The sequence below is a fragment of the Numenius arquata genome, chromosome 1, assembly GCF_964106895.1.
Source record: "Numenius arquata chromosome 1, bNumArq3.hap1.1, whole genome shotgun sequence".
NCBI classification, from domain to species: domain Eukaryota; kingdom Metazoa; phylum Chordata; class Aves; order Charadriiformes; family Scolopacidae; genus Numenius; species Numenius arquata.
Genome location: NC_133576.1, coordinates 60,856,114 through 60,882,237, shown reverse-complemented (window position 1 = coordinate 60,882,237; position 26,124 = coordinate 60,856,114). Strand labels below are relative to the sequence as shown.

The 26,124-nt window shown below is 38.2% G+C and overlaps 1 protein-coding gene across 4 annotated transcripts in view; it reads right to left on the bottom strand.

The window, feature by feature from the left end:
• Nucleotides 1-26,124, bottom strand: part of MID1 (midline 1) — a 184,288-nt gene that overhangs the window by 34,387 nt on the left and 123,777 nt on the right. For all 4 annotated transcript variants that reach the window (XM_074157333.1, XM_074157086.1, XM_074157168.1 and 1 more), the window contains one exon: nucleotides 12,687-12,782. In XM_074157333.1, the coding sequence (XP_074013434.1) occupies nucleotides 12,687-12,782 (96 nt within the window). The remainder of the gene's footprint in view (nucleotides 1-12,686; nucleotides 12,783-26,124) is intronic.

Genomic DNA, 26,124 nt, shown 5'->3' with positions numbered 1-26,124 from the left:
AGCTGACTTTGGCACTTAATTATGGTAACACTTCACAGAATTTTTGAGTAGCTTCCACTCAAAGTGTTACTTCTACCACCACTTACATCACAAATTCATTTTGTCGAGCAGATCTTATTAATCTTTGGGGTAACTGTCATGAAACAGAGTTACAGGAAGGTTAAGTCAACATTGTTTCATTTAATGCTGTGGTTGGTTCTAATAATAAAGTATTAATTAAATCTTAACTTAAAAAACTCTAGACTAAGAAAAACAAAATGCTTGGAAAAATCCCTTGGATTTCTTGCACACTGACTGCAGACTTCTCTTTTTCTTTGAAATCTGAAAAGTATACTCTTTTATAAACTTCATTTGAAGACTTTTCCAATGTTATAGCTTGCACAAGCTTATTAAAAGAATATTCCAAAATTATTTGATATATCTGAGCTTTGTATGAAAAAAATCCCCATTTAATCTGGGGGCTTTTCTAAAGTTGAAATACTCCTTAATCAAATTTTCAGCCTACAAGGCCTCCGATTCAGTAATAACTTTACAATTGAGCGCATGCCTAACTTTAAGTGCACCATATTAGCTGTGGCCCTAAAGGGACTATTTGTGAGATTAGCATGGAGTATTATTTACTTGTATGTTTCTGAGGAGTCATATGTCAGACCAAAGAGCCACAGGCATGGAGCAGGGCTCCGCTGTACAGGTGCTACAGAAATACCAGAATAAGGCTCTGCCTTCTGCTTGAGTCCTTTGATGAACAGCAGCCTTGACAATAACTTCCAGCTGGGGCTGGCCAAGGAATGCGAGTTCTGTCTGGTGAAAATATTTGAGGTTTTACGTTCTACATTTTTCCACATTAAAAACAAGCCCTCTTTCCAAGGAGTTCATTAAAAGAGACTGAGAGCTGCATTAGAAAAGTCTGGAGACTTCGTCGCTCACTTTGGTTGTGGGAGGCTCTGAATCATGCAGAGAGCAGACTTAAATCTGGGCTTCCTCCATCCCAGATGAATGTTGACTCGTTAATTCTGAGATATACATTGCCTGAGAATTTATGCTGGATTTGGGGACACCTTTCTGTAGAAAATTTCACTGACATCAATACACTTAGTTTCGGCATCAACAAGTTCCTTAAAAATCCATGTCCAGAACTACATCAAACCTAAAGCTTTGTGTTTTGTTGGTATCATTTTTATAAACTGCTCTTCCATGCCATAAAACTGTTCTAAAACTGACTAGGAGGCCTCGTTACAATTTAGCAAAAATTATGGCATTTTCTATGACAAACAAGCAAGCAAAGACTCATTCTAGTCCTGCTGCTTTTGTGGGGAATTTATTTCTATTTCTGTAATATCCGAAGACCTCAGACAGTTTACTGAAAAAAAAAATAATAATTTCAGGGTTCTTTCCAGGTTTTCCAGACAGATGGGTAGGAACTGCTGGCCTTTGCCTCAGGGAGTGGGTGTAGAAAAAAAAGAAAAATGGGGGCTCCTCAGATATCTGACAGGGAGCTGGAAACAAGAAGTCCTCCTGACCCAAAGGGGAGAGCTGGCCAGCTGTTTCCAGCTCCACAAGCTAAGAACTGCTTTTGGAAAGTGTTCTGCTCTATGCAGAGTCTTCCTTGACTTTCATCTTCGGAGACCTGAGTTAAATTGCAGCTTAGGTCATAAGAAAATGAATGTGGTGGTTTCAAAATCCCCAGCAGATGTTTGGGAAATCACAAAACTGCAACATGGCTAGAGGTTCAAGGTTACAGGGGAGCTTCTCTGGTTAATTCAAAGGCAAACAGGGTGTCAGAAGGGCTAGATTCATACCCACAAAAACTTCCCCAACTAATGTACTGGAATGAAAGCATTTTTTAGTGTCTCAGCAGAATTTTCCTTGCTGGAGCAAAACTCTCCCTCTGAGATTCACAGAATCACAGAATCTTCATGGTTGGAAGGGACCTTTGAGATCATTGAGTCCAACCACAAAAAAAAAGCAAAACAAAACACCAACAAAACCAAAACAAACAAACAAAACAAAAACAGAAAAAATACACCACCCCCACCCACAAACAGACACAAACCAACAATCTCGGGCACTAGAGCATGCCCTGAAGTGCCATGTCTACACGTTTCTTAAATACCTCCAGGGATGTTGACTCCACCTCCTCCCTGGGCAGGCTGTTCCAGTGCCTGACCACTCTCTCAGTAAAGTAATTCTTCCTGATATCTAATCTAATCCTCCCCTTCCGCAACTTTAGATCATCCCTTATAGGTGAGGCAGATTTGTTCACCAGTGGAAATGCACGTATCTTTTCATCAAATAATCTCTAAATGACAAGTAAAATAAGACACCCTAAATTAGAGGTGGCTTGCTTTTAAAGACTGCACTGTCTGGGACAAATTAATCAAAACTTGAGTAATTTTTATTCACTAGTCCTCTACTGGCTATGCAAAATGGAAGAAAGTAGCTTGTAGAAAGTCTGGTCTTTGGAAAGTGAGGTCTGAATTTGAGTTTCAGCTTTACTATTTACAAAAGGGTCTCAATGACTCAAAAAATAATTTTTTTCAGTTGTGGCCATACAGGTAAAGAAGAGGTATCAGCTTTGTTTATGGGTTTGAATTGATGGTCATAAAATTAGTATATACTCACAAATAAACAAAACCATCAGAAAAACAAAATGCAATAATTCCACTTGACAACTGTAACATCATTGCCACATAATTCACTCTAGATTTTGAGCCTGAATTCCTTCTTACACCAAACCCAGAAACTGAGGAAAAAAAATATCTTAAATGTAGGCATAAAATGGCTGGTACCTGTTCAGTCTAGGAAAACTTTCTTCATTGTCATGTAGATGTGGAACACATTTTCTTGGATTAGAGTCTCTAGACAAATTAAAAGATTATACTCTTCTAAAGAGAGAGGCCTATTTACTTTTTAATCACTCCATGTTGTGAAGTGAATAACTTCTCTTCATAGAGTCATGATACATTGAAGACAGATTCTACCATCATATGTTTCATTTATTTTTTTAATGGAAATACAAAGGATAATGATTAATGTACATTTATGACAACATTTCTTCCCTTTATTTTTATGGATGGATAGACTGAAGGAGAGTCATGGACTCAAACTTGTTTCATTTCATATCCCTGTTTTGTATTCTGGGTTATTCAATGCAGTCTTCTGTAGCAAAAGCAACTCTTGGAATAAAGCTTTTTCCGACTTTATCTAGTCTAAGCATAAAACTGATTTTATCTATTATGACAAACTGTGCCTTTGGAAATAGGTTAGATTAATCATCTTGCCATCTGAGTGGATCATCTAGAACTCCTTTATTATGAATTGGTGTAAGAGAAAAAGGAATGGTCATCTCCCATTTCAAGCGTGCCAGAGGCTTTGTTTTTGTTTGCATTCCGCATCTATCTCCAACCAGAAGACCTGTGTTTAGAGGCAGTCTCAGAGCAGGTTAAACAAAGGTCAGTGCAAAATTACAGCAACTTACTCTGGCTACCTAGGAATTTTGTGAATGAAGAATTGATTGGGCCAGGATAGTTAAACCACTTTGGGTCAGGCTGATAAGACTATCTGCCCCAATCTGGACTAAAAGTAAACTTTTTTAGAAGTTTGAAATACTCATGTTACTTATTAAAATATTGTTTTAAAGTTTTTTGTCCCACTGTGCTTTGAAGCTCATTGTTGAGAAACTAACCAGCAAGATACCTAGCAGTCCTTCAGTGACACTTACAATCTAATCACAAAACAAAACCAAACCAAACTAGAAGTTTCATGGAAAACAAACAAATTGTTTTTATAAGAATTCCTTTAAAAAAAATTTAAACTCAGATGATCTGGAAAGTTCTCATAAAGATCTACTCCAGAGGTGCTTATGCTGACATCTGTAAAGCCCATCGACCAGGCTTGCTTCAATGAACCAAGCATTGTTTGTATAAAACACAAATGCAGCATCATGTTGGAACTATAACTGTCATTTCTCAGGACAGGAAAGCACCCTAGAGAAAAGACATTTATTGAGAGACAAACGATAGCTTCACAACTGGGTTAAACAGCTCTGGGATCATACTGCCAAAAAGAAAAATGGTATTCCCCATTTTCCTTCCATCCGCAGAAGTGAGTGTGGCCACGTAGGGAAATGGCTGGGCTGAGCTTGCCTGGCTGATGTGCATGTTGCACGAACACATGGGAAGCAGGTAAAGAAACACACAGGGGAGGGCAGAAGCAGAGGTGGGAAGACTTTTGGCAGCAATGAGGCTTAAAATCAGTTTAAGCTGTTTGTGAAACTAAGCCCTAAGAGGGATGTGTTTTTTTAAGATGCAGTAAAAAAGTCATATTAATAATTTATTTTCAGTCATTCTTTTTCTCCTTTATGTTACTCCTTTCTTTGAACTTAAATAACAAAAATATTTTTTAAATTAAACTATATTTACTTATTTATTATTTTTATTTTGTTTTTCCTGCTGACATTAAGCTTTTGTTTCAAGTTGAGCAAAATATTTCACTTGGTGTGTTTCATTTAGGGTAGAAAAACAAAAACAATTAAATAATCACTGAAGTTCAAAGGACTGCCCATCCTTTGATGAAGATGAAGCAAGTGCCCTTGTAACCAACAGTCCAGTACTTAAAACTCTCATCCAGGATCTTTAGCCTAGTGTTTAACATGCTCACTAGAGGACCAATGTCTTTGGTCTTCTTGCTGCTCTAATTACTGTTCAGCTATTTATGTTAGGCAGAAAAAGGAGAAACTCAGGAGTAGTTTGTTCGCACAAAGGTAAATGTCTCAAAGACAGAAGGTTCCAAAAAGTAACAACCTTTTGAGTGACAAGTTACTTTCTCTGATAGCAGGCACAAAGTATTACCTGCTGCATTAGTTAACTAGTGACTAACAGTGAACTAAAAAAATATTATTCTTTAGACTAAAGCCAAATTTTTGCAGGAGTATCAGTCTAACAAGACGGTGAACAGATACACCTGTATGGATGTGAGACAGATGGAGAGAGGGAGCCAGTGGAAACTGGCCACCTTAACCGGCAGTGGCAAGCACTGCTGTTAGTTTGTATATAATCCATGTGATCTCTGTCATAATGATGAGTCCAATTTCCAGAAGTTACAAACCAGCTGTAGATGCATTAACATATTCCAGCACATGCCTAACCTGTACATAAAATGTGTAAGTGCTGCAGTTCAATACATATATAGGACCAATTATACATTTAATATAGGACCAATATTTTATATAGGACCAATCATACATTTTTTAAACCAATTAAATAATTTTTAGGCAAATAATGTTTGACTATCAGCTAGGGCTTACCAGGCATGCAATTTAGGACACCCTTGAACGAATATTCTGTATTGCCATATGCCATGCAGCATATTTTGTTAGTTTTTATTTCTGAAGTTTCTCTTTTCTCTAATGCTATGCAAAATTACAACTCTGTCTAAAGCTTACCTGAGATTTTCACTAAATTAAATCAACCTATATGCAAGTAGAATTAAATGTAGAACTAAAGTAATTAAAAATCAAAAGTAGATCATGCCATAAATTTCATCTAAGCAATGTTAACAGAGAATGTACTCTTGTACCCTCCCTCATTAGAAACTGTCTTAGGAAACTAAGGCTGTAAACTTTATTAGGCTTTTATCATGAAGTTTGTTAATTAGTCTCTTATTGAAAGTAATAATTCTAGATTTCCTTGAAGTCATGTTTTCCTGTCTATTTCACAAACCAAAAAATGCCATTTACTTCTAGCACTTAAATACAGAAAATCAATTTAGCTGCTAAACACGTTTCTTAGCAAAACCGGAAGATACTGGAGCAGAGGAAAAAGTAGCTTTCAGTGGAGCTACTTTCCAAGTTATCTGCCCACAAAAATCCCATCAAAGTAGATTCCTAATTCAAAACTACTAGGGGTCGGTTTTGTACGACCACAAAGGCCAATTGCTGCAATTCAGACACCAGGATTTATACACAGGCTTTCCACCTAAATTTTCCTAACGAGGACTTATCAGTTTACTTGAGATGGTCTTTTACTGAAATGGTCCCAAAATCTCAGGAAGGAGCAAGTACCGTGAAACTTAGGGAAAACAGAATACCCACTGTTTTTTATTGTCACAGACAAAGCCTCTATATTGTTAGAGTGTCCTCAGGGAATCACTCTGACAGTCAGGTTTTGATTTTGCCATCCCTCAAGTAAGAGAAATGCTACATGTATCTTATATTAAAATTGATGGAAACATTTTGTGGCAAAATTAGAAGAAGCTCTCTTGGAGCTGAAGCCTCACCAGAGATTCGAATTTTCATTATTTATAATTTTTCCATTTGGCTCATTTATTTTGATCAGGCACACACAGAGAGGTAACAGCAGGATTTGCCAGGTCCTGCCATCTTCTCTTCATTGCTTTTGTTGCTACAGTAATTTAAAATGTGTCTGATATTTGTGAGTGTTCAGTATCTGTGCCAGTGAAATAAAAGGTCTTTCAATATACTACTATTTTTTTCAGTTGATTATATAACATGGCTACAAAACCCACCCTTTGACACACACAAAAACAAATTTTGACTGGAAAATGCTGAGATTCAGCCTGCAGCAGATCTTTAGAAGTGAGCTAGAAACTGAGCATTTCCATTACAAATAGGAAGAAAAGGAAGCAGCAGCTTGAGGGTTACACAGTTAGAGGAAAATGCCTTCCCTCCTTCATACAACGAAAAATGATTTTGCAGTGGTGTCCAGAATTTGCTTCCTATGACGTTTAGTGAATTGAAAACAAAACAAAACAAACAGAAAGACTGAGATACAGATGTTATAAAGCTGTCTACAAGCAAAACCTGTTTCCTTTCCCCTTCCCCCTAGATAATTGCTCCAATTTTTCCTCCAGCTGAGTTCAGATTATGTTTCTGCCTAACAGATGAGAGAAGCTTCATTGCATTGACTATATAACAGACGTTTAATCATATATTTCCTAGAAGAGATGAAAAAAAGTCCAGAAACAAACCTCAAATTGCTTAGAAAAAAGTAATTGACAAAAGAGGCTCATGCTCAAATTTGTGCCTTTTGCCAATTAATGTCATGATCTAAAAGACGTTTGCAGAAGCTTCACACATTCATAGAAGCAACACATTCATAGGTGCCTTGGAAACTATGACAAAGAAGCAAATTTGCTGTGACATAGCACTTCGTCAGCCAGAGAAACCTGTGACATTAAAACCAAGGGGAGAACCTAAGCACTTACAGCATTAAATCCTTCCCCGATTCAACTGAGAAGTGGCTAAATCCGGAGCTGGGGACAGGTGGAAAAGGCACGGGCCAGCAGAGCAGGATGCGGCCCCCATCGCCTTGCACATGGCAGTGCTACGGGGGGGCGGGGGGGCAGGCAGGGGAGGTGCCAAAGGTCAACCTGGGGCATTGCCATGCTGGTGCCCCTCCAGCACACAGTGGGAGACAGGGAGACCTGGCAGCGGGTTGGTATGGCCATGGTGATGCTATCACCCAAGGATTAACCTGTATGGCCATACCCTAGGCCAGTCAATCCCAATTTTGCAACAGTGTTTTTAGAAGATTTGTGCAAGGCTCCTACAGAATTTTTCAGATATTCACACGAGCAATTTCCATAGCACTTTTGTTATGAGCAAATTACTGCAGCTTTGTTTCATCCAGTGGGACTGGATCCAGCTCTTTTCCCTCAGCTGAGGCAGAGGGCTTTACCTAGACTGTTAATTTATGCTAAAGCATAAATAATTACATTACTTCCTTTTCCCTCAAACATCTTCCCCTTATAATAGCTCCAGAACTAAGTAGCTGCTTTCCTGACACGTGCAGATGTTTTTACGGACTTTTAAGAGCCGCATGCTGATTTAGCCACAGGCTAGAGGGCTCTCTCATGGGGTGACTGTCCACAGAATTTAAAGATAAAATTCTCCAGGATGGTTGTTAATGCTTTTAAAAATGTTTTGTCCAGACACTATGAGATGCGTGAATGCTGTGAACTGAACTAGGATGGCAAATAAACATATTTCAGATTAGTAGCCATTTCTAATCCATTTTCTCAGTTTGTGGAGAAAACTATACTTTATCCTACGAATCAGTTAATTGTTTGACGCAGCCAAGCCTGCCGTCCCTGGGGAGGCAGCCACATCTGCCTTCCCTCCCTAAGCAGAGGGAGGAGCAGAGCTGGATCACCACGGGCAACCCACCGAGCTGCCCTGAGGGAAGAGGTGCTCTGCAGAAAGCAGCCTGGTCAACGGCACGAGGTTGTAGACCTGCCATTGTCTCCAAGGAAGGAAAACAAAACTTTCCTGATTAACAATCTTCAAAATTTCTGCAAAACCAAGAAATGACAGATGGGATTACAGAGGAAGGGGGAGTGGAAAGATGGAAAAATGAGTGTAAAACAAAAAAAGGTCGTAGGGATGTATGTGAAAGATGAGTAAAACCAGTGTGCCAGGGTGCTCCTAATGAAACAGAAAGATCTGTGACAGAAAGGACTGTTAAAGTCTCAGGCATTCACTTTTCAGGGTGTGGTTCCCTTTGAGAAAATGGGATTTTTAAAATTAAGCGTTACCATAAACTAAGTATTAGCACAGACTGTATCTTCATATTAGGCATGAAATCAGACATTCAGATATTAAAATTGTTATTATTATAAAATGCTTAATAATATCTCTGCTGTACATAAAGCAGTGAAGACTACAAGTTTGCTTGATTTATTTGCAAAAGTTTTCTTGCCAATATGCCCAGAACCACCCCCGGGAATGCAAGACTGGAAGTGGACTTCTCGAGTCTCCCAAGATCAGGTCCCCCATCAGCATAAATCTTGCCATAAATTGATAAACTCCATCTAAAAATAGGCAAGATTTATGCCTCCGTTGTTGTGATGAAAGGCAGCCCCAGACCTCCCCTCCCCAGTGGCTGGAAGGAGTCCAGCTTCCAGATAGCGAACGCCCCCGACCAGTCCTTGCCTGCTCATGTGAGTGAAAAGAGAAAAGAACTCTTTTTCAGAAGGGAATAAAGATTAGTTTTAAAACACAGAGAGACTGGGATTTGGCCTTTGCTATCGATGAAGTTACAATTGCCTGGTGGAAAGGATGTATGCATAGATAATTAATCTGCAGTGAAGCCAGTTGCTGGGAAGTCATTAACAGCTCGCTTGGTTGATGAGAAACAGTGGCTCTGTGACAACATTTGGTTTGGCTGGCGAGGATTCACTTATTCAAAAGACGCAGAGCTTGTTTGTTGTTCAGAAACATCAGCTTCTGCTCCATATCAGAAGCCAAAAAAGACATTCCTTTTTCATTTTTCATGTAATACTGAATTTTTTGGTTTATGACATGACAAAGGCTTTAAAAAATTTTAGTGTTTATTTCTACAAGTAACCGTTAATTAGCATAACTTTTTTTTTTTTTAAGTTTATATATGCCTTAACAAAAACTTTGTAACTTTAACATAAGGAAAAATAATTTCCTTTCCTTCCTTGTTTTTCAAAGCTTGAATTATGTGTGAAACCCAAAACTTCTTTTCTTTTTTGTTTCAACTGGTTTTAAAGTCCCAACAATCAAAATTGACATTAAAATAACATTATTAAAATGATTTAAAATTAGGTAAGGAAAATCAAAGTACGTAACAGCAGTTTTTGAAGTGTATTACCTATGTTTTACATGTTTACAAATTGTATACAACATACTTTACATCATTATCTGTAATATATTGTTTCAAATAATGAAAAAGAAAACATTTCCTATAAAATTAACTGCCTGTTTGGTTTTAACCTTTGAGTGAATTCATATGGCAACACTAATACAGTCATTGGAAACTTCAGCTTTTCCTAATATTTTGTAATTTTAAGTTTGTAACATTAATGTTAGAAGCAATATATTGTATGCTTCATTTGGCTTCCTGGTTTGGGATGAATTTCTGTCACAAAGAAGCATAAAGAAAGAGAGCATACTGACTTTTAAAAAATCTATCTAAGCCTCAGCTTCTCTCTAATGTTGGAGATATTCACATAGTATCTGAAGTTTTCACAGAGCTCTGAGAAACTGAGATAGCTTTAAAGTTTACTTCCACATCCCCACTTGCCTGATTTCCATCACGGCCTAGGTCCGGGGTTTTGACTGAAGCTCATTTCTTAATATTTAGCTAATTTAAATGCTAATTAGACTAATTTGATGAATAAAACGTGGTAGGAATTCATTAACAACTTTGCTGCTATTGCTTTATGTCTACAGAGAAATTTTCTAAAACAGGACTCCAGGGACAGTAGCGCATCTGTTACCAGTTGAACAAGTTGGATTTTTTGTAATACTAAACCTTAGAGTTGGTAATATATTGCAGAATTGCAGAGGAGATGGAGGAGGGATTTTAAATTTTCCAGATCTAGGCCATCTTGGACATAGGCCATTAATGAAGAAGAGGCTTATGCTGTCCTGGGCCCATCTGCTTTGTGGGTTTTGCTCCGAGTTTTATATATAGAGGAAGAAAACGCGCCTTGTCTCTGTCTCTCATTACCTACTAAAGTCGTTACGCTGATACTACAGTTGTTCTGCCTGACGTTATTGCTGCCTATACAAAGAACTCAAGCTGTTCTCCTCAAGTCTGATACTGTGGATAGACTTTCATGGTTTTGTTGAGCTCCATGAAATCAGTAAGGCTCCACAGAGGTGGAGTAGATAGAAAAATGGATGAGATGATCTCTTTGGAAGAACAGTCTTGGTTTTGATTTTTTTTTTTGTTTGTTGGTTTGGTTTGGTTTTGTTTGCTTTGGGGTTTTTGGGTGGATTTTATTTATTTTTTCTTTTTTTTTTTTTTTCCTGCAGCATGTGCCATTGCCACAGAAAACAAGGTACTTAAGCAGATGCCAAATTTTCAAGATGTGACTTTGTTCATAAGAAAAGTTGCTCTTGGCCTTAATTAGGTGACCGAACTTTAGTCTGATAAAGAGAGAAAAGAAGTTGTCCTATGGAAAACTTCCACGGCACTTTATAAGAAAGAAAAAGAGGCTTCTCTGAAAGGAGGGTGCCTTTCTGCACAGCAAGCAGGTGGATGTGTTATGGCAGTGTATGTCACAGCTAACTTTCTCTTAAATTATATCCATGCTTCAGAAGCTCTGGGTTAAGGCTACCATCCTCACTCAAATTCCCCAGGGCTGCTCTCTAAGTAGCATTGATGAAGAAACCTGGCTTCCTTTCACATATACAGACAACCATACTCAAAGTGGAATACCTTTTCTACACAACATTATTATTATTTAATGCTGCCTCTCTGCTAGGAACATACAGTGTGCCCTTCTCTGAATAAATGAGGCTGCTGCAGGAACTCCAAGGCAGTCAGATGTGAAATGGTCCTATGCAGAAGCCTGTCAACAGACAACACTGTCGTGCAAATGAAAACCCAACCATTTTTCACAGGGAAAATAAGTTTTCCCTGCTAATCTTACAAGTAATTAGCTGTTCAACCAACAATACCTTTTCTCTGTGATTGAGGTCTGAGGCTTGTTTCACTCTAAATCAGCAGTACTTATGTTGTGCTAGTTCCTCTGATTCCTACTCCATTAACTTTCCCATGCTATCTTAAATTGAACTTGGAACTTGTGAAAACTAAGAGCACTGCAAGTATGAAATTGCCATATCTCAGTGAATCCAATATATCTGTCAACAAGCGTGTGCACTTCACAATATCAAGCCTTTCCTAGACTTCCATTGTTTCTCAGCCACAATTTACCTGGAAGAGGGTTGAAAATGTTTTGTATCTGGTGTGTCACCCTGGGACTCACGGCTGAGGATGGCAACAAGGAAAACACTGCTGACAAAATTTTGATGCCATAGGGATGTTTGTATAATATTTACTGGCAGAAAGCATAATCTCATGTTGTCTTTTGCAAGTTTTGTATGATATAGAAGCTTTTTGTTTACAGTGGTTTTGGCTTTGTTGACCTGAATGTACTATAAGGAACTGAAAAGGTCTTATAGAGTGGCAAAAAAAGTAAAAAGAAAAGTTTTGCTAAAAACCAGTTTAATTTGGACTCTGATCTCCTCCTGTGTCAGCTCCCATGGCTGAATTAGTCTGTGATTATTTTAATTTGCATGTAGAGCAGCAGTCCCCACAGGGCCACCTAAAAAAATCTCCCAGATTTGGGGAAAACATGGATTCAGGTCCCTCCCTACTGAAGGGATACTCAAAGTGGAATACATAACTGTGGCAACTCAAAAGCCTGTGAGCATCTTTCTTCTTCTGAAGATAAATATAGTTTAGGTATGACTTTTGAGTCCACATATGTATTTAGATACTTAATTCTGATAAAAAAAAAAAATCAGTAGCTGATAGAAACCTAAATATCACTGTGAATCTGGCGTTACTATTTCTTTGCCTTAGTTCTCCACCTGTAAATAATACTCTACCTCACAAAGGAGCCAAAAAGGTAAACACGTTACAGAGAGCGAGTGATGTGCTCAAGTATAGCTGTGGTGGGGGCCATACAAAGATATCATAATTAAAAGGGCATAGGAAGGAATGTAAAGGAGGTCATCTGCATTGAGAATACCATTTATCAGTGAAAAAGCTCCAAATCAGTTTGCTACTACTTTAATTTAGTTCTGTGTTTGTTGGCTTTTATTTTTTTTTGTGCTTAAAGTTTTTTTCTTGAATGCCAAAAGTGAATGTAATTAAGTTTAAATATTTCAAATGGAGGTCAGTACTCACTTCTACATGTTGACAAGTCTGAATGAGTTTTGCCAAAAGAGTTTCCAGTTCAGTATTCCTCTTAATAAGGTTGGTGAGGTTACTTTCCAAATTTTGCTGTCAAAAAGAAAGAACAAAACACATTAGCATTTTTAAGAATTTAACATTTAGATGAACAGTTGAAAAATGGATATATTTTCAGGATCTGAATTTTTTAATTACACAGGTATGAACATGAGACTTTCATTCTGACATACTCCATTAGATGTTTTGTCTATGCACCAAGTATGGCAAGATAACAGAGCAGAAAAGTTCAGGATAAGAGCAAGTTCTAGAAAATAGAGTTTCTAAGGACCTACTAAATCCTAGATTAAGCAATTCGTTTTAGTCGGGGGAAAAAAGGAGTAAGGAGAAGAGCAGGAAAGGTAAAAACATTTCACCAAAAAAAGTGATTTATTTTGGCTGAGAACCCGTTTTGACTCCTTGTTTCCTTCTCTCAGTCTAACATTTGAATTTAAAAGCCTGCTGCTAACAGGTCTCGAGTATGTGCCCCTTTGGGACTGTATTTGTAATGACCCAGTAGATGGGTCAGCACTTTCTTCTTGGGATTCACAGTGTGGTGGGGGTGGGGGTGGGTGGGTGGGATTGATCTAATTGATTTTAATCCCTAGTTCAGTAGAGTTACATTTTTTAATAAATAATTCTAAAGAAAAACATCCTTTCTACGCATAAGAATGAAGTATCTACCCACAGACAGTGTCTTCACTAACTGTTTTTAAGAGAAAACTTGAGGCTTGTGTCTGTGTTTATCAACTGATTATGGCTGCAATAAATATCTGCAACTGTGGGAGTTGGGAGGGCTTTCCAGCTTCCAGATCTGAGGTTGCATCCTGGCCCTGTACAATTGCATGTGAGACTGAGGTCAAGAAACAAATGTTTCAGCCTCCCTCCTCCTGTCCGTATCCCCAGGAAGGAGGTGGCTGTGACCTGCTCCCTGGTCTGGCTGCCTCAGGACCAGGACACTAAGGTGCACCATGGAGCACCGTGGAACCTGCATATATGTCCCATGATAGCTGCTGTTTTACATGAAATTCCATCTTCTGGAAGCACATGGGCATGAAAAAGTCCTGGTTTTGCATGAAATGCAGTTTCCACAGAGATAAAAGCAACCTGTAAATATAACTTCAGTACATAAAAATGAAGAATTAAAAAAAAGAAGCAAGCTATTAAAAAGTAAACACTCTGTGTAACACTCATTTATTTCAGTAACTTCAGGGGCCTAAATTTCATTTAAAAAATCCTGGGCACTGTTGGCGTGACAAACTGTTCCTCATAGTTATTCACCTACGTGAGTGCGTGACACCAGTCCCTTGCTTAGTGTTTCTGACAGGCTGACAGTCCCTGCCTTTTAATTGTACTTTGTCCTCCGAGCAGTCCCCAGTATCTGGGAAGCACTGAACAAGAATACCAGATCTAGCCCCTGTGCTTCTCTCCTCACAAGGGCTGTAGTGTCTCTGCAGAGCTCTCATTAATTTCACCCCTCCTCATCTTTTATTAATGGGCTTCTTTTCTTCACGCTACTCCTTTTCCCCCTGATGTATCTATTCTGTTGTTTAAGTCCCTTCAGCTACTATTAACTCACCTGACTTTTCTCGTCCTTTTTTCCCCCTCCGCCCTTACCACCTCTGTGCATACATTTAATCTCTGTGTGTGCGTGTGTGTTTTCTGGCACTGCTCCTCCCTGCCTATTTCATGCTGTTTTAAAACACTTTGTTCTTTGCCCTCCCTTTCTGCAGCCGTGCAGTCTCCTTACTCCTTCTTGCATATTGCTACAAACGAATGAAGCTGGCAGCATTTCATTGCTGAACCATACATACTTTGGCATTTACCAGGGCTGATGCTGTAAACACCGAAGGAGCAGTCAGTTCTGTTCCATTAAAGATAGCACAGGATTTTGATGGCTTTACATATATAACCCTTCCGAGAGGCGTGATGGGTGTTTGAAGTACATAATTTTGGCATTTTCTTCCCAGCACAGCCATGCATATCATGTATCACAAGCTCTGGCTGAAAAAAATACCTTCTACACTGCATTTATTTTATAGTCCATTAAAACAAAGAGTAACAGGAACGGGTATTTTTTTTACTGAACGGTTTGAGCTGTATCTTATATTTCCATAAGCTCTACTGTGAATGATCATTTAATTGCAAAGGCATGTTTGCTGTGCTGTTAGATGTCCCTTTGTAGAGCTGAGACTCATATGCAAAGCCAAAATACCGTATATAGTTACAGTATCAGATAACCTTTGTCTTTAAAAAACAGTTTATTAAGGGGATCCAAATGTGCAAATACTCTTGGAATTATATTTATACACCTTCTTATTGCTTATATATTAATTTTATACACGTTCTAATATTTTATAACAAAAGATTTAAAATGAAAAATGTATATTCTTGATTGGGATTGCCTAATTTCAAACGTATTATTGGACACAATAAACCCTAACATCAGGATCTACACATATTGTGAAGAAAAAATGTTCTCAAAGTTGTTATGGAACACGGCAGTGATTTTCAGTAACCTGAGAGTGTCTTGAACTAAGGCCATTAATATATGAAGAGTAAGTATTTTTCTCTGAAACAGAAATTTGTTTACCCATAGATTATATACAAATTCTTGTATCCAGGTTATTTTCAAATCCTGGATAAGGAACAAAATTTTAGAATAAGTTCTCTATCCAGTGAATACAAACATGAACCATATATTTTGATTTCACACAAATCTCTTGATGTCCTCTGCATTTCCCAGTTGTGACAATGAAGGATAACTACTAAACAAGTGAATTGCCTTATTCAATTGTGTCATTTTCAAACTGGAAAGCCTAGAATTTTGTTGCCTTGCAGTTTGGTATGCAAGAGACTGGTGTCTTTTTAAGTCAAGAAGTACCAGAATGTTATTAAACTTCTGTTGAAGAACATCAGTTTATGTTACTTTTTTACTAAATACCAAGAACCTGACAGCTGCTTTCTGAAATGAATGTCAATCTTTCCAGTTTCATGAGGGCAAGTACTGAATGGCAGCTCTTAAAAACTGGCCTGACTTCAAAGTTTTAAAGGTCATCCAAATTTGATCAATTCTTGCAGTATATTTACCTGGATTTTCTTTGGGCAGTATCTTCCTCTAGTTCTTTCCCCTATTCGATTCCCATGTGGACCATGGCACCACTTTGGCTGCCACATGATAGCATGTACCTGAAGCAGAGTTCAAACCCTGCACTCTTTCTTTACTCTGTATAGGGGAAGCTGGAATTGACCTGAAAGATGGTTAAATTTCAGAAGCAGAAATTTGCTCAAAAACTTTCCAAAGTGTCGCAAACTTATTTCACATCCACACTGAAAAGTTCCCAGGTTGTGTGAAACTTCAATATCAGATTTGGAGCTCTGGCCATCTTGAAAAATTGATTCAGTGCTGTAGACCAGAATTCCTGGGATAGTGAATTGTAGCCAGGTTTTAAGTCTGGAAGAAGTGTGCTTTCACATTATGATAAATACATGTGAAAATGAGTGGCATAATAAGCTTATTCAAAGTATCTTCCTTTGTCCCACCTAATCTTCTACTGCTGTGCTCTTAGGTGAACCAAATTACAACTGTATTTTTGGAAATGTTCTAGGTAAATCATTTCTTAAACATTTGCCCCTGCCTGTCCTTATCTTTTTGTCACTTTCCAATTTTTGTTGTTATCTATTAAAAGCTGATCTTAGAAATGCCGGGGTTGCTTTTAAAAATAAGGGCAATAGTTTTTGTGTGTTTGCTCTATGAATAGGCTTCAGACATGTTAACTCAGTGGATGCAAACTGCTTTCAAAAACCAAAAGCCAGGACGAATGCTTCTTGACTTCCCAATGCAGACCTAGTCCAAGATCTTGACATTCCATGCGTGCTTTGCAACTGTTTTTACAACATCCAGTATAAAGTGAAAAGAATTCTTACTGTCCATTTAGCATGGTCTGACAACTATGCAACATAAATATTCCTATAGTCTTGGGATAAATCCAAGTAGATGAAATCACAGACATGTAATTGAAAAGGACAGCTGAGGATGATGTTTCATTTTGACTCTGCATGCCTATAAAATGATATGATCCAGGGACTGGAGTCTGCAGTTGGAAAAATTAATGCTAAAAATTAGAGGAAAGCAACTCAGGAGTGGATGCCTTCTTTAAGCTGCTGTCTAGCTCACACTGAATTCATGATCTTGTTGCAGTAACGATTGCGTGAGGCTGGTGCCCTGATTGAAGTGGGAGGTCAGACCAGATGATCATAATGGTCTCTTCTGGCCTTTAAATCTATCAGTCTATGAAAACCAAATGTGAACCCATGGCCTTTGCCAAATTAACAGTCTCACGCAAAGCATCGCTTGTCTGAAATAGGAAGGTAGCACAAACAGATAGTCCTAAGCTACTATATGGGTTGGAAATGCTGTCAAAATAAATTAATGTAAGCTTCTGAAGAAGAAAAATGCTGAGTTGTATGCTCCTGCCTTACATCACAGTAGAGAAAACAGCAATGTCCCCGAGATCTTCATCTCAGTGGCATTTTTCTGCTCCATAAAAAAATATCTATTCAAACGGTCACAAAATCAAACATATAGCTGTCAGCCTCAATGAGATTTTAGATTCCATTTGAAGTGAAGCCACTGTCTTTTTTCTTATTAAAAATATTCTTTTTCCTACTATTGCTAAATATAAGTACACATTTGTATTTTCCACTCTGTGCTTACTGGAAGGCTTTGAGAATCGATCCACTGAAACTGCAGCACGTGCTAAGACACACACTATGGGACAGTATTTTTTCACAACAGCCTTGCTCACCGTTTACATCAAATCCATCATGAACAAAGTCTTTTGGCAGCAAATATTGACAGCAGATTGCGCTTCCTTTGCTCCTGGTGTACAACTGAGCAGGGTAAGGCGTATTTTGAGGCTACCTCCTGGTTTAAAGAAGAAAACAACTTTGGAGAGCCTTCTGGGCTTATCAGAGCCCTGCATAGTGGAAATAAGTTTAAGTAATCATATAGGTTTCATAAGAACCACAGCCACTCCCCCATCATCTCTTCACAAAAGGTCAAACTGAAACAAAGGTTATACATTTTCAGATTTGGTTGGTTAAAGCATGTAACCAAGAGCCACACAGTTACACTGCAGTGAAACAGCGATGAGGAATAATATACCACAGAGCAGAAGTGTGATTGTATCCTAGCTTACTCAAGCCAGCAGGGCAACTGGAGTGGTGTTGACATGGCAGATCAGTCTTTAGTACATGTAGGCTGGCTAGAGACCATAAATATACACCCTGTCGCTAACAAAGTCCATGCAGTCTTCACTGCAACTGTTTTTCCTCCTAACTCGAAGAAGTTATGCTTGCATGTGCTACAGTTACATTTCCACCTCGTCGTGGTGACATACCCTATGAACTAGGCCTGTTGCCTCCAGGACTTGTGTCTAACCTATTAAAAAAATTTGCCAATCAATTCCAGAAGAACTGCCAGAATATCAAGCATGGGTTTGATCCAGGTTTTGGGTGTATGCAAGTTTAATGTTTCCTTTGGTGTTCTTTATTTAAATGGACACACCAGGTGCACATGGAAAAACTTAAACTAATTTTTATTCTATGTACTTGTCCTGAAACAGATGACTACTCTTCCGTAGGATACACATGCTCGACCCTGTATTTCTCCAGCCAGGGAATGGTAACATTTGCGGTTAATAGGAATGATTGACCTCATGTCTCAAATGTGCAGAGCTTGACAACTACACTCCACATTTCTATGTGAAAAGAAATAATGTCGATGTTGTTGATACATTCCTGGGGACTAAGATTTTTACCTCAAGTGATTACAGTACATCACAAGGAAAGACCCACGAGATACAGCACTGTTAATTAAGTGTCCAGGACTATTTTTATTAAAAGTGCATTAAAAATAGCTGCATTTGAAGCCACTATGACTTAAATGATGTCAACTAAGTTGTGTCTGTTTCCATATTTCATGGGAATGTTGTTATTTTTTTATTAGCCCTTATTTAAAATGGGACATTATGGAAATTAAAAGAAATCCACGCATTTCAGAATCTGACCACATAAAATCTTTGTCCCAGTTTAGACAGTGACAAAAGTGACTATATAGAACAAGCAATTTTTTTAGAGATTCCCATTTCAATTAAACTATTAAAAGATACCCAAATGTTGGCTTGGCTAGAATCTGGGGAGTCGTTTCAGCCCTATTTCGAATGAGTCATTAATCAAAGAAGGACCAGAATAACAATCAGGAATTAAGGATCAAGAAGGACTAGATTAGTATTTGACTAAATTAAAAAACAAGATCAGTCTTGGACTGATATGCGAGTTAATAAGGGTTTGCAAAACTGTAGATATATTTGAGGCCCTAGTATATTTGATTTTTTTTTGGCTTCAGCGCAGTAGTCAAGCTGGAAGCGGAAGTGTTAATAGAGCACAACAAATACCAGACACCCTGCATTTAAAGCATGTCATTAAAGACTTATTGCGGAAAGCTAGAGGGTTAGTAAACTCATTCTTTTCCCTATGGGCTAATCCAGTGCAATGAAGGGGGTTAAGGAGAACTTGAACTGTTGCACAGCTGTCCTGCAGCATCCTGGCTGCATCCACTTCCAGCCTCCCAGGACATGGAACGTACTTGAAACCAGGAGTTCAACAAGAGCTCATGAGATGCTTAATCTAATCTTGCGCAAGCAAGATCTGGGAAGTATTCATTCCAAAAAAGTGAAGTTCTGAGTTTTGCACTTAACTAATGACAGACATTTATACGAAGAGAAAGCAAAAAGCTCATCTAAAGAACTACAATTTATGCAGTGTTATTAAAGTCCTGGCTTCTGCAGATGTCTGCCTAAACATTTCTGAAAGTTTGTATTTTATTTAAGAGGTAATATTATGGAAAAAAATCTGGTTTTAATCAGTCAGTACATATTACTGCATTTTGTGGTTGAAAAATTCCATTTTATCTAACCAGGTATGTATAAAAAGCAATGCAGCATTATGCAAAACTGGCAGGTTAGAAATGATGGCCGGATAGGCGAGGAGTACAGAAGGTCAGCATGATGATTTGGTCTGTGTTAGGTAGTAGACCTGTGGAGCTGTCACAGACCTAATTCAGCTCTTTCTGCTGGCCTGTAACGAAGCTGCCATTTGAGGCAGCTATACCCATCTGCATTTATGTTTCTCAGTATGGCAAACAGCACTTTGAAGGACCTCTATAGATTGCCCTCCTGAGGATATTATTTGTATATCTGGAGAATGATGCTGGAAGCCCATCTCCTGGCATGACTGAAAGGACTGGGATGCCCAGGGCAAACACTGGTTTTGTCTGCTACTTGTGCAGCATCTAGCAGTTGGGCTAAATAGACAACCAGCATGAATTTATTCAAGAAATGGGAGTGACCTTCTGTGCAGTTCCTCTATAGAGAGGAAACAGGTGCATCTGTGAACACAGTGTATTCCCAGCCATTGCTCTGGGGCTCTGTTCATTTTAGGGGCCGCATAGGCACCATCGGTAAGCCCAAGTGAAGCCAGAGCACAGCACCTCTTTTGGAAAACACCAATCCCACTGTCAAACAGCATGGTGAATGAGGCAAGCGTCAACCAACCAGTCAACCAGAAAGACCCAATTCTGACTTAGGGAGAATCATACTAAACAAAGCACCACTTATAATGCCGTTTTATGGTAAATTTTTTTGTGTTTATAAACCCTCCAGGATTTTACCAAGAAGTACACCATGAGCTAATTCTTCCACTCTGGAGCACTCTGGTTTTGCACCACTGAAGTCATTCGTGGCTTTGCCTTTTCCTACCAGTGAATAGGCTCCAGCTGCAAGAGGTTACTCGCAATAAAAAAGTTGGCATTTGTCCAGTTTAGTGCTCATTCTGGCACATGCTCATTGCCTTGCTGCCCACACTTAGAGCTTGGTCTAGACAGAAGTGTAAATCTTGCTGTGTTTTCTTCCCTTCATTCGCTCTATTTTCTATTCAATGAACTAAAACCCTCTACTATATTGAGTAAATGCCCCAAAAGAAGTTTGGTATGGTGAACTTGAGTTCCTGGAGTTTTAAAGCTTAGACACAGGTTCAAGTACTTTTTTGAAAAGAAAGCTTAAACATACATCTAAAATAGCTGTCAACCTGGCCTGGCAATATAATTAATGAGTATTTTTTTGTACAAAGCTTTTGACCAAGCACCAGATCTTGAATTTAGGAGTTAGGAAAATAATCAACCTTGACTCAGATTTCAGCTACAGAGTTGCTATTATATTTAAATCTTTGACTTCACAAGTTGTTATGGATAAAACCAGGTAATAATGTTAAATAATCTTAGTACAATTACATTCTTAGTGACCTATTAAACCCTTGTGATGACGGTGAGCCGAGTTTAAACTAAATAGTGAGTATAAATTGCAAAGTACAGATCATGATTTGGAGTCAGATTTTGTTTCATATGTTTGCCATACTCAGGTGAAGTTTCTGTTCTGACCTGTCTAACCTTTATTGCCTGTACTTCATCAAAGAACAACTCCAGATTTCAAATTCGCCAACCACAAAAAAAACCTCAAAACCAACCAAACCCCAAAGAGACAAAAATCAAACCAAGCCCACAGAAAAAAAACCAGGAGCCTTTGTCGGGTCTGAGTGTAATTTAAATACTGATGCACTGGAAAAATAACCACAACAAAAATAGCACTTCAATTTTGCCTTGTATTTGCAGTTGATAAATGAAAGAAAAGCATACCAAGGAAACAGAAGGCAGAAGTATCATCCTTTTTTATTTAATGTACAACACTAAAAGCTTTTCCTCCCCTTGCCTCAGCAGTGGATCCAACTCCATTCCCAGACATCCTGATCTCCTTCACCACTCTTACCTCCAAAACACGTACATATTTTGCCCCTTTTCCTTTGGTCATGCTGTGACCTGCCCAGCTGCTGCTACAACGTGCCTCTCGCCTCCTGCTAGATTTCATGAACCTGAGTTGAACCCAGTTGCTGGCTCTTGCTTTGCTGGCAGTGCACAGTGCCAAGAGTTTCTAGGTAGAAGGTCTGAAAGTAACTTGGATGCTCAAGAAAATGCTCAGGGGGTGAGAGACACATGCTACAGTCAGGTGAGCACCCAAAGAAACAACTGCTTTCCTTCCGCTAAGATATTATTTTTCAGTCCCTATTGGAGTGTACATTCACACAGATTAAAATGCAATAATCAATTCAATGTTAATCCAACTATCATTTGGGGGGCAAATAACTCAAGGACAGATTATTATTTTACAGTCCTTGACAATGTATAGGGAATGGTTAAAAAAGCCAACAAGCCAAAAGCAAATGTCCCATGTGGAGGCCACAGCAGACTTACGTATTTCACTTATCTCAGTATTGCAGATAATCACAGATGTGTTTCATTTTAATAATATGAACTAATCAATTACTATGAACTAATGAATTGTTCATACTAATATGAAGAATTGCATGAGATACTTCAAAGTAGTAAATTTTAGCTCAGTAAAGTATGTTTGCAAGTTCTTTTGTAGCTTATTTTTAATATGTTCTTATGATAATAAATCACTTGTAGCATGCCAAATCATAAACGTAACTCAAGCCAATTCTACTTCATCAATACTTGAGGTCCCATCATTATATTCGATTATGTTCCTTTTGTTGCTTCAGCTTACACAGAGCTTGAAAGCCTATTTGGGGTAAAACTTCTGTCGGTAAGAATCAGTGGATTGTAACAAGACATTCCTAGAAGCACCACAGATCTCTGGTCTCCCAAGACATTTAAAACATACCATTGAAAAACAAAAATTCTGCTCTGGTTTGGCAAGATGATAGATCACAGCATATGAAATCAAAGGACATTTATAGAAAAAAAAGTGTAAATAGAAGTCCAAATACGTGCACCTGTAAGATTTCAAACTCGCACTGCACAAGCACAGACTTATCTATCACTGTTTCAATTTCTAATGCATTATTTTGTACTGCAGCTTCAGAGTTGGAACTTTCCCTGTTTTCTTGACATTTCAGGTTCTCAGCTGAAAGGCAGAAGACTGAGGAAAGATCTATGTGTCCTCTTTATAAGAGAACTGGAACAATTAAAAGATCCACATGTTCTAATAGGAAGAGACTTTGAACGTTTTACTAATAAAATAAGGACAAGATGCCTTGTCTTTGGCCTTAACATGAAACATCCAAATTTGCATTAGTAAATTTGGTAAACATGGCATCAGAAAAGAGAGCATTTAATGCATAGAAAACCAAAGCAATTTTAAAGTACATGTATATCTCAGAATTCCATAAATGCCCAATTAAGAACAAAATACTCATGAGTAATAGAGAACAAAACATATGAATCCACAATCCCTTTTCTAGAAGAACAGCAAGTGATAGGTATAACCCAACCCTTCTTTGAAACCTTAGAAACTTGAGAAAAATTAAAATAATTTTAAAGTGCCATTTTCCTGTTACCTCTTCTTCCAGAATACCAAATGCAGAAATGATGGTCCTCTAGAGGAACTCGTGTGAGTAATGAAGCTTTCTAACTTACCTTTGAATGATTTACAAAGAATCTTAGACCCTTTCATCTTATCCCATCCAGCATACCTAAATTAGGGATGCAGAATTGAGCTAGTCTTTCATGGCCTGCTAATCATCTTCACATCAGGTGGGCTAACAGTAGGAAAATATGAAATCAGGCTGCCTGACCCTTCCCATATAACTTTGGCTACTTTTCTGTAACCATTTATCATGATAGGCATTCAGGCAATAAAAATTATATCCGCCTACATTTTGGGGAAAAGATAGCAATTTAGAGAGATGTGCAAATCCAATTATTCCTGCGGAAAGAGAGAGGGAGTTCTTAAGATTTCATTTGACACATTTAGATAACGTGACCAATTTATACAGACTTCCTCCGGGCAAATTATTCATTTGATTTATCGCAGCCTTTGAAGTTCTTCCTACTATCAAGGCTGGTAAACTTTTTCCACTGAAAACATAAGCCAATGCTGATTGTATAAATATGTGATTTTCATGGCACTTTGGGAAGATAGAAAAACTGTAAAGCCCATGGAAGTATTTATTTGGGGCTTTTAATTAACTAATTTTGATTTTCATCTTAGACAAAGTTTTCTTCAGAGAAAAGACGTGGACTTAATTCACCCAGTACTTTAATTTAGGTTTGTGTTTTCTACATCTGCTGTTTCTGAGTCAGGCCTACTGACTTTGTGACAAACACCTTCTCTTTAGTCGTATAAAACATACACAAACAAGCATGCATTTACATAGGTACTCGTATGCGTTCTGTAATATGGTGCCAAAGGTGTAGAGGGAGAACACAGAGTGTCCTCCAGTATTTCTGTGCATGATTAATAATAGCATTTTGAGGTCACATGACACTGATAAAGGGCTGAACCCGATTTTGTATACTCAGCAGTACTTAAAACACCCCATGAAAATAGAGCTCTTTAATTTCCTTTATTCTTTCCCTTGACTGAAAGAGTTAGGTTTGACTGAAGGAGTTAGACTTTTTCTCCCTGTAGAAGAGAAGGCTCAGGGAGGACCTCATCACAGTATTCCTGTGCTTAAAGGGCAGCTGCAAAGAGCACAAAGGCTTTCTCTTCACAAGGCACCACATGGAGAAGACAAGGGGCAATGGGTACAAGTTGCACAGGAAGAGGTTTCATATTGATGCAGGAAATTTTTTACAAATCATTCACTGTAACAACCTCCCCAGGGACATGGTAGAGTCCTCATCACTGGAGGTTTTCAAGGTGCATTTGGACAAATAATCTAGATAATGTCATCCAGGCTCCCTTTCCCACGAAAGGTTGGAACAGATCATCTTTTCACGTCCCTTCCAAACTGGGGTGTTCTATGATTGATGATTTATTAAGTATATTGATTAGTTAAAGAGATGTGTCTATAATTGAATCATTCTTTTAAGCGTAGATCTGTGCGTGTGTGCATGTGCAGGTGTGCGGACACATATGAGTGTGTTTTAGCAAATACTACAATGAAATCATCCTATGGATTTGCTTGGGCTCTTATTCTAGCTCACTGGGCTCCATGCCTGTATTTTGAACTAATTTGCCCAGTTTGAGCTCATTTCAATTATGCGACTCTTTCCGGATTTAGAACACTATAGGGTCACTAACAGTCAAAAATAAGCTATGTATGGGAAAGGAGAACTGACAGCTCTCTAATTCTTACTGGCCTGGTCCACTTTTTCCTGAATCTCAAGGAGACTGGAAAGCAAAGCCTGGCAACACTGGTCAACCTTTAGGTCATCTGGCTCTCCCAGAGCAAGGGGCTTCGATTCCTCCTTTCTGCACGCATGTCTGTTTGCCCTGTGCTTAAACACGCAAGTGTGTGAGATGGCCAAGAAAATAATTGTGCAAATAGCTGAGGGGGTGCCAGGAGGACTATGCCATATATTGCCTGCATAACTGATGTCAAGAGCAGCTTTATTTTCCCAATTGCTCCGCTGTTTCTAGAAGTGTATACATTTTGCAGTTACACTGTGACAGGAAAAGCACGTTGGCATCGGTAAGCCTTTCACTTTGTTGTAACAGTGCATGCAGGATATGGGAATTACATCTGGGAAATTGTATATTCTAGATAATATTATTGAATATTGAAATGACAGCTCCATTAACTTTCATTTTTTCACTTGTTTCTGCCAGAGTGGTTCCTATTCCAAACACTTACAGTATAAAACTAGCTTTTACCCAGGATTTGTTAATCAATAAGGATCATATTCTACTTTATAGTTCAATATCTCAGGGTTTTTTTGTTTTCATAATAATGCGTTTGTTCCCAAAGCTAACAGCAACTCAGATCTTGCAAGGTCTTTGTTTCCATAGTAACCATCTTGTTTCAACTGAAAGAAACAAATGAAACATCAAATACATGAGGCCTTAAAACGCCTTAAATTACTCATTTAAGTAATTAAATAAAAATTGATAAAACCAGTTTTCTTAATAGAGATTAAACAGTAATTGTTCATACTTTGTACTTTCCCTCTATGAATTTCAATTACTTTTACAAGAGAGAAACATTACGAACCTTATTTTACAGATTATTCAATTTCCCTAAGATCAAATGCCTTTAATCGAAAACCCACTGAAGGCTATACTAGTTTTTCTACTGAGTCAGTGGGCTTTGAATGAGAGTCATGAGAATCCAGTAAAGTTAAGAAGGTCCCTCCTGTCACAGATACCATGTGCTGGTAACACATGCTTGTACAGACAAGTAATTTGGGAGCTCAAGATATTGATTAATTATTACTTTGTTGTCAGAGTAGTATAGGTTTAATTGATATCAAACCATTACTCAAACAACATATACGTGATTAGCAATGACAGCAAAAGCAACGACTCAAAGATGCCTA